At 38.6% G+C, this 14,620-nt stretch overlaps 1 protein-coding gene across 1 annotated transcript in view; it reads left to right on the top strand.

The window, feature by feature from the left end:
• LOC135203413 (neurogenic locus Notch protein-like) overlaps nt 1–14,620 on the top strand; it is an 81,937-nt gene that overhangs the window by 28,473 nt on the left and 38,844 nt on the right. Inside the window, exon 12 of the mRNA XM_064233141.1 lies at nt 14,204–14,332. Within this exon, the coding sequence (XP_064089211.1) occupies nt 14,204–14,332 (129 nt within the window). The remainder of the gene's footprint in view (nt 1–14,203; nt 14,333–14,620) is intronic.

Genomic DNA, 14,620 nt, shown 5'->3' with positions numbered 1-14,620 from the left:
TTCTAGATTATTCCCACAAAATGACCAGAAGGAAGACATCTGCAGTAATAGATCTAGATATCCTACTATTTGCCCGCTTTGACAGAGATCTTCTGTTAGAAGAGTCTTCATCAAGGGACAGAGCATACTCAAAGGAAAATTTCCTTCTTTCTGCAGAGCCGGTCTTCTAGATTAATCCCACAGAATGACCACAAGGAAGACATCTGCTGGAATAAATCTAGATATCCGACTATTTGCCTGCTTTGACAGAGATCTTCTGTTAGAAGAGTCTTCATCAAGGGACAGAGCACACACAAAGGAAAATTTCCTTCTTTCTGCAGAGCCGGTCTTCTAGATTAATCCCACAGAATGACCAGAAGGAAGACATCTGCTGGAATAGATCTAGATAGCCCGACTATTTTGCCTGCTTTGACAGAGATCTTCTGTTAGAAGAGTCTTCATCAAGGGACAGAGCACACACAAAGGAAAATTTCCTTCTTTCTGCAGAGCCAGTCTTCTAGATTAATCCCACAAAATGACCACAAGGAAGACATCTGCTGGAATAGATCTAGATATCCGACTATTTGCCTGCTTTGACAGAGATCTTCTGTTAGAAGAGTCTTCATCAAGGGACAGAGCACACACAAAGGAAAATTTCCTTCTTTCTGCAGAGCCAGTCTTCTAGATTAATCCCACAAAATGACCAGAAGGAAGACATCAGCAGGAATAGATCTAGATATCCGACTATTTACCTGCTTTGACAGAGATCTTCTGTTAGAAGAGTCTTCATCAAGGGACAGAGCATACTCGAAGGAAAATTTCCTTCTTTCTGCAGAGCCGGTATTCTAGGTTATTCCCACAGAATGACCAGAAGGAAGACATCTGCAGGAATAGATCTAGATATCCGACTATTTGCCTGCTTTGACAGAGATCTTCTGTTAGAAGAGTCTTCATCAAGGGACAGAGCATACTTGAAGGAAAATTTCCTTCTTTCTGCAGAGCCAGTCTTCTAGATTATTCCCACAAAATGACCAGAAGGAAGACATCTGCAGGAATAGATCTAGATATCCGACTATTTGCCCGCTTTGACAGAGATCTTCTGTTAGAAGAGTCTTCATCAAGGGACAGAGCATACTCAAAGGAAAATTTCCTTCTTTCTGCAGAGCCGGTCTTCTAGATTATTCCCACAGAATGACCAGAAGGAAGACATCTGCAGGAATAGATCTAGATATCCGACTATTTGCCCGCTTTGACAGAGATCTTCTGTTAGAAGAGTCTTCATCAAGGGACAGAGCATACTCAAAGGAAAATTTCCTTCTTTCTGCAGAGCCGGTCTTCTAGATTATTCCCACAAAATGACCAGAAGGAAGACATCTGCAGTAATAGATCTAGATATCCTACTATTTGCCCGCTTTGACAGAGATCTTCTGTTAGAAGAGTCTTCATCTAGGGACAGAGCATACTCAAAGGAAAATTTCCTTCTTTCTGCAGAGCCGGTCTTCTAGATTATTCCCATAGAATAACCAGAAGGAAGACATCTGCAGAAATAGATCTAGATATCCGACTATTTGCCCGCTTTGACAGAGATCTTCTATTAGAAGATTCTTCATCAAGGGACAGAGCATACTCAAAGGAAAATTTCCTTCCTTCTGCAGAGCCGGTCTTCTAGATTATTCCCACAGAATGACCAGAAGGAAGACATCTGCAGGAAGAGATCTAGATATCCGACTATTTGCCCACTTTGACAGAGATCTTCTGTTAGAAGAGTCTTCATCAAGGGACAGATCATACTCAAAGGAAAATTTCCTTCTTTCTGCAGAGCCGGTCTTCTAGATTATTCCCACAGAATGACCAGAAGGAAGACATCTGCAGGAATAGATCTAGATATCCGACTATTTGCCCGCTTTGACAGAGATCTTCTGTTAGAAGAGTCTTCATCAAGGGACAGAGCATACTCATAGGAAAATTTCCTTCTTTCTGCAGAGCCGGCCTTCTAGATTATTCCCACACAATGACCAGAAGGAAGACATCTGCAGGAATAGATCTAGATATCCGACTATTTGCCCGCTTTGACAGAGATCTTCTGTTAGAAGAGTCTTCATCAAGGGACAGAGCATACTCAAAGGAAAATTTCCTTGTTTCTGCAGAGCCGGTCTTCTAGATTATTCCCACAAAATGACCAGAAGGAAGACATCTGCAGTAATAGATCTAGATATCCGACTATTTGCCTGCTTTGACAGAGATCTTCTGTTAGAAGAGTCTTCATCAAGGGACAGAGCATACTCAAAGGAAAGTGTCCTTCTTTCTGCAGAGCCGGTCTTCTAGATTATTCCCACAGAACGACCAGAAGGAAGACATCTGCAGAAATAGATCTAGATATCTGACTATTTGCCCGCTTTGACAGAGATCTTCTATTAGAAGATTCTTCATCAAGGGACAGAGCATACTCGAAGGAAAATTTCCTTCTTTCTGCAGAGCCGGTCTTCTAGGTTATTCCCACAGAATGACCAGAAGGAAGACATCTGCAGGAATAGATCTAGATATCCGACTATTTGCCCGCTTTGACAGAGATCTTCTATTAGAAGAGTCTTCATCAAGGGACAGAGCATACTTGAAGGAAAATTTCCTTCTTTCTGCAGAGCCGGTCTTCTAAATTATTCCAACAGGATCATCTTCTGGTGTTCCTCTGGTATCCCTCTGATGGCCTTTTGGTGGCCCTCTGGCGGCCGTCCAAACAGCTGTTGGCTCTCAAACTGAGAGCTCGTTCTCCAACCTCCGAACAGCTGATGGCCCTCATCCAGAGAGCTGGTCTTCCTTCCCCCGAACAGCTGTGGGCTCTCAAACTGAGAGCTCTTCCTCCAACCTCCAAACAGCTGATGGCCCTCGTCGAGAGAGCTGGTCCTCCTTCCTCCAGGTAACGGTTGACTGTCATCCTCCTAAGAGCTAATCCTCTTGACTTCGCAACTCCTAGGCCGAAATGAATGGGTCACAGGCTAGCCTGACGACTGCCAAGTCGAACCCCACACCCCACACCAAAGGCAGCTTGGGAGGGACTGCAGCCACGCATTCAGAGGTGTGGGGGAAATCCTTCGGAGGAACCTCGGAAGGTGTGGGGGAACGCTTCAAAGGAACATAGGAAGGATCTTGGAATCCTTCCCACGCTGCCAGAAGGGCATCTTCGACCCCGCAGTCGTCAAAGCAAGCTGTGACTCGTCCACACTTCACTTTGGAGTTTTTCAGGCCTTGCTTCCTTCTGCTGCACACCCAGCCAAAAAATCTCCCTTAGCCACTAGTGGCTGGCTGGTTGGCCTGTCGCAATCGCCTTTTAAAGTCAGTGTCTGCATTGGCGTCTTCATGCACAGCAGCATTTTATCCGAAATATTCGGTTTCGTCTGCATTTTCAGGTATATCTCCGGCTGTGAGCCCTGCCCTGAGGACTCTTGCTCCATCCTCTTCATCCTCGTCCTTATCTTCCGACACTGCTGAGCCTTGACTACTTTCACTGTGTCCAGTAGTTTTTTCAGTATCATCAGGCTCTTCACCAGCGCTATCGAGTTCTTCATCTGCCTCTTCTATTCCCTGTTTGATCATCTTGGCTTGCATCGCAGCCATGCTGGTATAAGCATCTATGATCGCCTGATGCTGCTGTATGAGGTGGTAATTTAGTCTCTCTATTAACCCCTTCTGTTCCATATTAGAAAGCTCCAGTTCCTCATTCCCCATTTGTAGGTCCGCGATTGCATTCTGCAATTCTTCAATTCTCTGCTCGAGAGCAATTGCATAGGTTTGCCAGTCGTGGATAAGAACTATGTGTTCCTGGAGGTTATTTTCCAATGACTCTATCTGCTTTCCCAGTCGCGTATTTTCCGTCTCCTTATTCTCAATTTCTTCTTGAAGCCTCTCTTTCTCTTCCCTTAGGCGATCCTTTTCCAAATTCGTCAGAGCTACAGTATGACGCAATTCCTCTACCAATTCGCCGATCCTCTTCTCATTTATTTTTCCTTCAGGCTTCTCTTTCTTTTCGGTTGTTTGCCATTCCCTTTCCGACAGTTCCTTCAAAAGTACCTCCTGTCCCTGCAGACGTCTCAGAAGGTCATCCTTCTCGCAAGCAAAGGTTGCCAGCTCGTTTTTCAACTCTTTATTGCGAGTCTCCAAGTCTTTTAATTCTTCAATCTTCCTTGTTTGTCTTGATATTAAAAGTATCTTTTCCTCATTGCCTTTCTTTAAGTCTTTATTTTCTTCGTTTTTCTTTAGGAGCTTTTCTTCCGCCATTTTTATCTGCTTGTCCATATCCAGCAGATCTTCCAAATGGCGTAATTTTTCGTCGGCTAGACGTTTTTCCAAATCGTTGACCCTCTGTTGGAGGGCTTCCTCAGCCGCTGTCCTGTAGCCGATTTCTTGTTTGAGTTCCAAATTCTTCTGTTCTTCCAAGTGAAAAAGAGTTTCCCACTTGTCAGAGACATTCCGCCAGAAGCCAAGTGCACCACGAATCTTCAGATCTTCGTCCTCGGCACATCTATGTGCCATTTTGTCCTTTTGAAGATTATAGTATAAATTTCCTCCAATACCTGCAAGGACTCCAGCGAACCAATTCCTACGAAGGAAGCTCGCAACAAAGCCTCCTTGCAGGTCTTCATATAAAGTTGGTAAATTCCCGACTCCAAGAGGAATACGGGCCATAAGATTATTAATCAATCCACTACACATAGAAAGGTATTTCGACATATTGAATGTTACCCTTGTAAGTGGTTTGCCACAACGTTAGAATCTAAAAATCCAGGTGGCTGCTTCTCCTGGTGTCTCCGGATCTGCTGCTGCTGCTGCAGGCTCCGGATTCTTCGGCTTCGGAATTCCTGACGAGTCTGAAGAAGGCGGGGATGAGTCTCATTCCGTCTTCGCACTTCGTAGCCCTCGGAGACTTCAGTGGAGCCTTGTAGCGTCCTCAGAGCTCTCTCTCTCTCATTATGATAATGAGCCACCGCTGGTCAACTCGAAGAGAAGTTTTCCTTTGAAATATATACTTTCAAATTACTTGAAATCTAGAAAAGAGGAAACGTTCGGCCAGCACATTATTTACTTGGGGGGCGAACTAAGAGAAAGTAACAATCACCTCATTATTTGGTTAACAGCGTTATTGTCGCTAAAGTTGTTAAAATATTCGTGTATACATACATTTTATATATATTATATATTTATATGTGTGTGTCAGTGTATAATATATATATATATATATATATATATATATATATATATATATAGTATTGTATCTCTCTCTCTCTCTTTATAATATATATATATATATATATGAATATATATCATAATATCTATATATAATATATATATATATATATATATAATTAATATATATATATAATTTATTAAAAATATAATATATATATATATATAATATATATATATAGAAGGACAGGGTGACAAAGAGATAGCCGGTCATCAGATGTTAGTACATTTATTGCCGACGAGTTTCGTAACACATAGTTACATCATCAAGGCTAAATGAGAAACAACCCAAATTAAGAAATACATGAAATATAACTTTGACAAATATACATAAAACACATAAAATGAAAGCAATTTAAAAAGCACCTAATAGACTAAAAAGTGGCTTTCATTTTTTGTATGTTTTTTGCATATTTGTTGAGACTTAAAGTCAAATTAAAAATACATTTCATGTATTTTTAATTTGTGCTGTTTCTCTTTTAGCCTTGATGATGTAACTATGTGTTACGAAACGCGTCGGCAATAAATGTACTATCACCTGATAACCGGCTATCTCTTTGTCACCTTGTCCTTCCATATGCTGTGGCCCGCTTGCGCCAACGTTTTCTGTCATATATATACATATAATAATTATATATAATATATATATATAAATATATATATATATAGATATATTATATATTTATATATATATAGCTAAGATATATGTATATGTATATATATAATAATTTTGTTTTTTTTTCCAGCTTAAGGCCATATACATGGAGTATGCAAAGAACAATCGGTAACATACACAATCTAGATACATGAGATAACATATAAAGATGAATAATCGACAACATCCATACAGTTGCTGAAGTAGTATAAATGACAGTAATTATAATAATGGTAATAACAGTAATAATATTGAGAGTAGTTTTAAAAAAGCATTAAAAGTAATAGTAATTGTAGAACAGATTGTATATATTTAAATTGCAGCTAGAGACCTTCGGTGGTTACAGTAGGGTAGAGTGGGGTAAAAGGCCTCCCCCTATTTCCTTGCTTATTACATATCATAGCAACTTTGTCAGCTGATCAGTGCAGCAACACCTTGTGCCTGAAGCTTTCAATACCACACGGCCAGGGAGAACTAGAATGGGACACAGCCAGTACGCATTTTTCTTCTTTGGACACATTTCATGTAAGTATGCGTGCTATATCAGGGATATCCTGTGCGGACATCTTGTCAGTATTCTAACTACAGTTACTTTAAATGAGAGCTAAGAAATATCTTGCAATGCAATCCAGACTTGAAAACTCATTTGAGGTACAGGTGGATTTAGTTTTCTTAAAAAATGGCAAGTGGGGTAAAAGGCCCACCACGCTTTGGGGCAAGAAGCCCAGTGGGCTTTTTACCCCATCTGATCAGTGGGACGTGTAACCAGTGGTGAAAGAGGACAGACTACATCTTATTTGTGCAATGAAGGCAGCTGGAGTTTGTCTTCCTCTTATGTTTATATTTCCCCGTAAAAGGATGACCTCACTACTTATGATCGGCAGCTCACCTGAATCAATTGCTAGATGTACAGTAAATGGATGTTCTAATGCTGAATGTTTCGTAGACTGGCTACATCACTTTGTTAAAATTGTTAAGCCAAGTCGAGCAGAAAAGCACATAACAATTCCAGATGGCCACCATAGGAACAGGACTTTAGCCAGAGAGAATGGAGTAATGTAAAGAAAATTAGTCTACCCTTTTTACTTGTGTCATTTTTTTCTTATGTAAAACTTATCCATTATTTGTTTTACTTGTGTTATTCTTGGTGCTATATAAAGAAAGTGAATTTATTTCTAATTGTGCTGTTACAGCTGTCATGTAGAGGAAGTGTCAATTTATTTCACAATTTTGCTAATTTCAGTTCCTATGAATTCCAAAAAGTTCTTAGGTTTTACAAAAAACTAAGAACTTTTAAGATTAATTTTTTTATATTTTCCAACATTATTCTTGAATATTTTTGTGTGGAAGGTTGAATTTTTTATATTTAGCAAAAATAGGCGCCTACTTTTCAATATAAATGGTCATTTTCATGAAGTACCACAATATCTTAGGTATGGGCCAAAAAGCCTCAGACGTGGGCTTCTTACCCACCCGTGGGGTAAAAGGCCCCTTTGTTCTTTTTTTTCAGGTCATGTTTTACTATCCTAAATTGCTAACAGCTTCTCATGATTATGATCGTTGATGCTCCAATAACAAAGCTTTCTAGAAATATCTCTGTTAGGTCAATAGCTGAAATACTGTAGACAATATAAGCATTTCTCCTTAAGGGGGGCTTCTTACCCCACTCTCCCCTATTCAGGCCCAGAGGGCTAAATACTGAATGTAGAAAATTTCTAAAATGATGATATTCACAGTAATAATGAAAGAGTAGAATGTCAGTAATAAGAAAACCGCAGAAATGCAATAATAATGACAGATTGTGCAGGTGGCACTTTGCAAAGACAGAGATTAAGCCGTTTAGGTAACAAACTCCTCATTTTCTCATTATTCCCACAATTTAGATCATCTACGTACCTGCCTCACTCCGTAGGGCCTGTCCACACTAGGAAACATTGTTTGCAAACAATCTTTACCGTATATTTGTTTCCCATCCATAATAGAAAACATTTAGTTTTTCTCTGTGTATATTTATAATATGTATAAGCTTATATATACATGTATACATGTGTATATGTTTATATACGCGTACATTGTATGCATGTTCATGTATATAATTTATATATGTATGTATGTATGTATGTGTATATACAGGGTGTAACACCAGTTTACGGAAATATTAAGGGGAATGAAAGAAAGTTATTCTGAGCAGAAAATCTTTTGTAAACTTATTGAAGTTTTGTTTGTTGGTGATTGAAATTTTTAAAATAACCGTTATCTATCTCTCGCTGCTTTCATGCGTTAGGGGGTGGTAAAGGGAGGTCGGTGCATCCTGGGATGCTTGAGGGGGGGCCGGGGGCTTTGGAGCATTCAGAAGGAAGATGGAGCTAATAGGCCGATGTGAATAAATTACCTCCCAATCAAATATATTTAGATCTTGAAGAAAATAATGCATGCATCATTGAATCCCTATTCCTCCCTATAAAAGGTATTTATCGGACACCGATAAAAAAATGGGAAAAGAAAAGAAGCCTAATTGAATCTCCCCGCCATCAAGGGTAGGATTTTTCTTTCTCTTATCCCTCCTCGAGCGCATTAAAATAGCGGCTACTGCACCGAGAAGCATTCTGACGACAGCTGATAGGAAACATTGTTTGCAAACTTTGTTTTGCAAACAGGGTTTCCTAGTGTGGACAGGCCGTTAGGATGCTTTGTATGAGCGAATTGCTGCTGTTCCGCACTCGGGTGATCAGACTGAACATTGTTCGCCTTACAAGGATTTTTAGGTCGTCCAGGCGGTTCTGTGAACATCTGTATGGCGGAGTGGTAGCGAGGAGTGTTTGTGAGGCGTCTCAGAATGTCATTGTGCACAACAGTGATGCGTCCCATGGTCTCTCGGGTATAGCTCGTCCAGAGGGAACACCCATAGATATCGTAGCAATATGAGCGGAAGAGCAGCATTTTCATGTCTCGGTGACAGAAGGCAAACATCCTTACAACATGTTCCAGTTGGACATAGTTTACGACGCCTCTGTTCTAATGTCCTGCCCGTATGCTTTTAGGTGAATGTGTATATATATATATATATATATATGTATATATATATATATATATATATATATATATATATATATATATATATATATATACACACCATATACACACATACATACACACACAGATATACAAATTTAGATATATAGCTATATGCATACACACACACACATATATATATGTATATATATATATATATATATATATATATATATATATATATACATATATATATGTGTGTGTGTATATATATATATATATATATATATATATATATATATATATATATCGGAAGTAAATTTATCCCTTCCCCTCAAAGTGTGGTGGGGGTTTCCGGGTGTAGGATTCCCTCCTCCTCCTCCTCCATATCTGTTGATTCTTTCTGTCTTTGGCGCAAAACTACAATTTACATTTCCGTTATCGGTTCCTTCCACTTTCCAGCACCTTTCCTTATGGCCGCTGACGATATTCTGACCTTAATTCTTTACTAGGTCATTGTGGAGAGAGAGAGAGAGAGAGAGAGAGAGAGAGAGAGAGAGAGAGAGAGAAGAGAGGAGAGAGAGAGAGGAGAGAGAAATATAAGTATTTTCCAAATGATAGAGAGAGAGATATACAGGTCTTGGGAGATTAGGAAGAGAGAAATATAAGTATTTTGCAACTGATAAGCTAGCGAGAGAGAGAATTGTAAATCTTCGGGGAACAGTTAGTATTTTGCCATCGAAAGAGAGAGAGAGAGAGAGAGAGAGAGAGAGAGAGAGAGAGAGAGAGAGAGAGAGACTGATGGGGGATGGGTGAAGAGACTTGACTTGTCGACAAAATTATTATTATACTTGTATAGATCAATGCCTTGTAAGTTAGCAATGGTCAGTATTTATTACATATGTCGGTGCTGTCTTTAATATATATTCTATGATTATGAATCGCAGGCAGATTTTAATGAATGAACGGATATATCATTGCCTTTTTTTCATTAGTAATTTTTTTTTTTTTTTAGTTTTTGTCAATTTTTTCAACCAGGCAAATAGTTACAAATGACTGATAATATTATTTCCGGTTTTACCTAACAGTTTTACGACGTGGATATTTGTTTGCTTGATATTTGTAGCGCCATCCAGCTCTGTTCTCCCCGAATGATCGTGCCTTCTATAACATGAATTTTTGTTTTCCTAATGTTTATTCGAGCCTTTGACCCTCTATATATATATCTCCACCGATGCACTAATAGCTTTTGAGGCATGAACGTTTGGAGTGAAGTAGATCAATTTATAACTAGAGATCATAGCCTTAAATGTAAAATAAAAATAGATTATTCGTCCGTCTCTGAGTAATACCTTCAAGTCTGTTCGCTTGTCAGCTGTTGATCAATATTCATTACAGAGCTAGTGGTATGTATCACCAGTCTATGCGTCAACAGAACTACCTGAGACGCCTCGCTCCAGTGCCTGCAGCCTTCTAGAAAACTTGATATGAAAACCTTTTCGCTGAATCGTGTGTCCTGAGAAGAAATTTCTAGTCTTTGAGACGCTGAAACTTGAGAGAGAGAGCTAACTCCTTTTCAGATGCTGAAGCATAATTGGAAAAATTTAATCTTGGAGAGGTTTAATCCTCGGACCAAAACCCAGTATTTGAGATGATGAACTCCGGACAGTAAGCTAGTGTTTGAGACGGTGGACCTTACAGTGATGATGCCGTGTTCGAGACAGTGAACTCTAGAACGATGAATTAGTATTTCAAACGATGTTAAACGATAAGGGCAGTTTTTAAAATTACGAACCCTAGAGCAGTATTTGAGGTAAACTCTCGAAGAATCATCGTTTATTTCATTATCTGAAACAGTGAAACCTTCAACAATTAGCTGGCGCTGAAGCTCGAGATTGGCTGTCCAATATCATGAAATAGTGAAGCCTAGAACGTTAATCTGTAATTTGAATGATCCTTGAATGATATCACTATTTGAAACAATGACCTTTCGAAAGATAAAACCAGTATCGGGGATGATATCCCAGTATTCGAAATGACCAACCCATAAATGATACCCCCAGTATTTGAGAGCAGAACACCTTGAAAAATTGGCCCAGATTTTGAGACGAGGAATCCGGGAATGACTATCAGGTATATTAGACAGTGAAACCTTGGACCATATCCGAGTAAGATTTTGCCCCATGAACTGTTGATCGATAAAACCAGTATTTAAGAAATAAAGTATAAAGTGATAATCCAGTATTTTGGATGACTGACCAATAAGCCCAGAAGTATACAAGACTCGATCCACGATAAGACAAGCCCAGTATTTGAGCTGACGAACCTAGAACTAATACCCGATACTCGAGGAGATGAGCGTTTGAACAGTATATGTAGTATTTAAGGTTATCAATCATTGAACAATTACCAAGGATTTGCAAAGTTTAACTCCTGGAATGATAAACCCAGTACTTGAGACAACGAAGCCTATAACGATAACCCAGCAGTTTAGAGAACGAACTACAATGCAACATTTCAGTCCTCGAGATGATGACCCCTCGAATAGTTATCCACGATTTTAGACGATGAACCTTTGAAAGATAGAGCTAGAATTTTAGTCGCTGATGCCAAAGACAAAAATCCTAGCCTTAGTAACAAGACGGAAACCCAGTCTTCAAGATTGTTAAATCAGAGGCGCCATCCCGAACTTTCAGACGTTGAACTTGAGGCTATAGTCGTTCCTCCCAAGTTCAGACATCCCAAAGGAAAGGAAAGGGCTGAGGAGCAAACCTTCATCGTTGTAGATATTCATATGATGCTTGCTGCGGTTGTGGATGTGGTTTTTGGTGGAGAGATGTGCTCGCTCCTGGTGGAGAAAATGATAGATGACCACATAGCATAAAGGTACGACGGAGAAAGGGTGATGAGGCCGGAACGGGGGGGAGGGAGGAGCGGAGTTGTGGTGGTAGTGGGGTGAAGGTGAGGGAGATGTTGCGGATGAGACCGAGGGGTGTGGTGGTATGGCAATCCAGCTGAGTGGCTAATGTTAGGCTCTCATATAAATCATTGTTTGTATGCAAGTGTCAATTATCTCATCAAGGGAGCGCGTTTATGCAGGCTGCGGCTAATGATGTTTTAATTAGCTTTGATGAAAACCGTTTTGTAAATGTTTTTTTGCCTAATGAGTTCATGTATTTTCATTAAGGATGCTCACACCAGGGACTCTGGTTTCCTGCAGAAATGATATGATTAATGTATTTCGAAAATCCGTAAAATATATGGAAATGGATGGGCCCCCTTTGTGTTTTTGCTTCCCTGTTAAGGGACCAAATACATTTTTATAGTTATTGGTACACATGTTTTCACACGAGTTGACTTGTATTTTATTTATATCGAAATTGTGTATATTATATTGACGGTAGATATATGTCGTTTTCGAAAGGAGACTGTTGTCCTGTTTAATGATTGAATACAAATATGACGTCATTATTTTGCAATATGTAGAGCTGGCAGTTTCTTTGAAAGAGATAGGCAGAGAGAGAGGGGGGAAGAGCTATGGTAGTTTACAAATTAAAATCAATTTATGACGTAAACGTGGTAACCCATGTCTTTTAAGGAATAAATTACTCTAAAGTGAATTACGGCAAAGAACACCAGCTTGAGTAACATCTACCTGGGAAACTGCTCGATAGCTTTTCAGTATTGGAACGGATGACTTTTGGTACTCGACACACTGATTTTTGGTAAGTTCCTGAGGCATTTGCCTTGCTTGACGGATTCCAAAAAGTACGATGATAATATCCTGAGAAGGAAAAAAAAAGAAGAATGAAGAATCATCCCTTTGAAAAGAATACAAAAGCCCTCAATTGCTTCGGTAACGCTTTATTATCCCCTTGCGTCTTTTCCTTATTTTTTTCAAATTCCCTCCGGCTCGAGGGAGATATTAGTGTTAAAAAGAAGTGTCAGGCTTCCATTAACCGCTCGTCCAGTTCGTATCTTCCTGGTTGAATCCGTCACAGGGTGCTGGGCTTCCGATCCCAAGTTAAATTGTCTCGGCCGGCTCCTATTCTAAGCATTAAATAAGGATAACCCTCTCTCTCTCTCTTTTCCCACACGAGATAGTATGTCTTGGTGGTAACTCTCGCCCTCTGGTTGGGCTGGAAATGTATGTATAAGTGTATCTTTAAGGACATTACTTCATTTTATGGTAAAATAATAATATACAGTACTAATTTACAAATAATATTAAGTTTAATGAGATTAAACAGTAACAATAACATTCTCTCTCTCTCTCTCTCTCTCTCTCTTACTTACGTATGTTTATTTATTTTGTAGTATAAATAAATGATTTACCTTATAACTAATTTTCAAATATTAATCAGATTAATTAAAAATAGCGATTCCCAGTCTTTTTATCCACGTGGAGGAAGGTGGGCGGGTGAGTAAATGATAGTTTGATATACGTATTGGCGAAGGGGAAGGAGTCGGAGTTTAGGAGTTATTCTCTCCTCTCTCTCTCTCTCTCTCTCTCTCTCTCACATTATTATTCTCTCTGTCTCAGAAATAATTCATAATTTCACTCTTGATGGTCAGATATATGATGTTGCCATTCACTGGTCTCTCTCTCTCTCTCTCTCTCTCTCTGTTATTGGCTGTAGGTATATATTTTTAATGGTAAAATGTTTAAGATGACTTTGAAATGATATTAATAATATAACCTCAAAGATTAATACAGTAATAGGTTAGTAATTTTAGGTATATTTGAAGTAGGATGTTATTAAAGGTATACATTTGGTATCTGAACTTTCAAGATAGGCAGTTATAAGCATTTTTAGTGGTGGTTCTAACTATTTGCAGGTTTTAACTATTCACGGGGTGTCTGGTACACATCCCCCGCAAATACGGGGGGAACACTGTGTGTATATATATATATATATATATATATATATATATATGTATATATGATATATATATATATATATGATTTATATATATATATATATATATATATATATATATAATATATATATTATATATATATATATATATACATACACGTATTCAAAATAATAAAAGAAAGATCCCACCGGGAAATCGTGATTAACGGCTAGTTAGCAAGAGCTCACAAACATACGTACGTCTTCATTGGAAGATGTCCAAATACAAAGTAGAGTGTTTACATCCGTGCAGGCGGTAGTTACCGCCAACCACCTTGTTCAAAAATTTATCCGCAGTATCCCAGCCTACGCTGAAAATAATTCTTAATGTAAAGGACCAAGGGTTTGTGTATCGTGTAGGAACAAATTCATTTATATACTGTTCTTCATTTCTTTAAAGATAACCAACCATGTAGAAACACAACAGACTGCCTAGCTGCTAAAGGATTCTGTAGTGATACCTGCCCACCAAATCATCGACCAGATGATGCCCTATGTGAAGAAAATTGTACCTGTTGCATTCCAATAGGTTGGTTCTTATAAATTAAAAGTGAAACATATATCACTAAGAAATCATTGAAGTCTTTGTTCTTTCTACTAATGGGTTATTCAATTTACCAATTTATCCATGTTATTTTCTTACTTCTCTTTATATTTATGTCCTTTCAATCCTTGATTAAATAAAACTAAGATAATTAGAGAAAAGGAAACAGCATTGACTATATTTCTTGAGGTGTTTTTTTTTATTAAACAGTTTTTTTTTTATTATTGCAATTCAAATAAACCCCATTTTCAAAGAGTGACTACACCAAGCATT

This window comes from Macrobrachium nipponense, chromosome 36, assembly GCF_015104395.2.
Source record: "Macrobrachium nipponense isolate FS-2020 chromosome 36, ASM1510439v2, whole genome shotgun sequence".
NCBI lineage: Eukaryota > Metazoa > Arthropoda > Malacostraca > Decapoda > Palaemonidae > Macrobrachium > Macrobrachium nipponense.
Note: the sequence above shows the minus strand (reverse complement) of the source record. Positions and strands in the feature narration are given on the sequence as shown.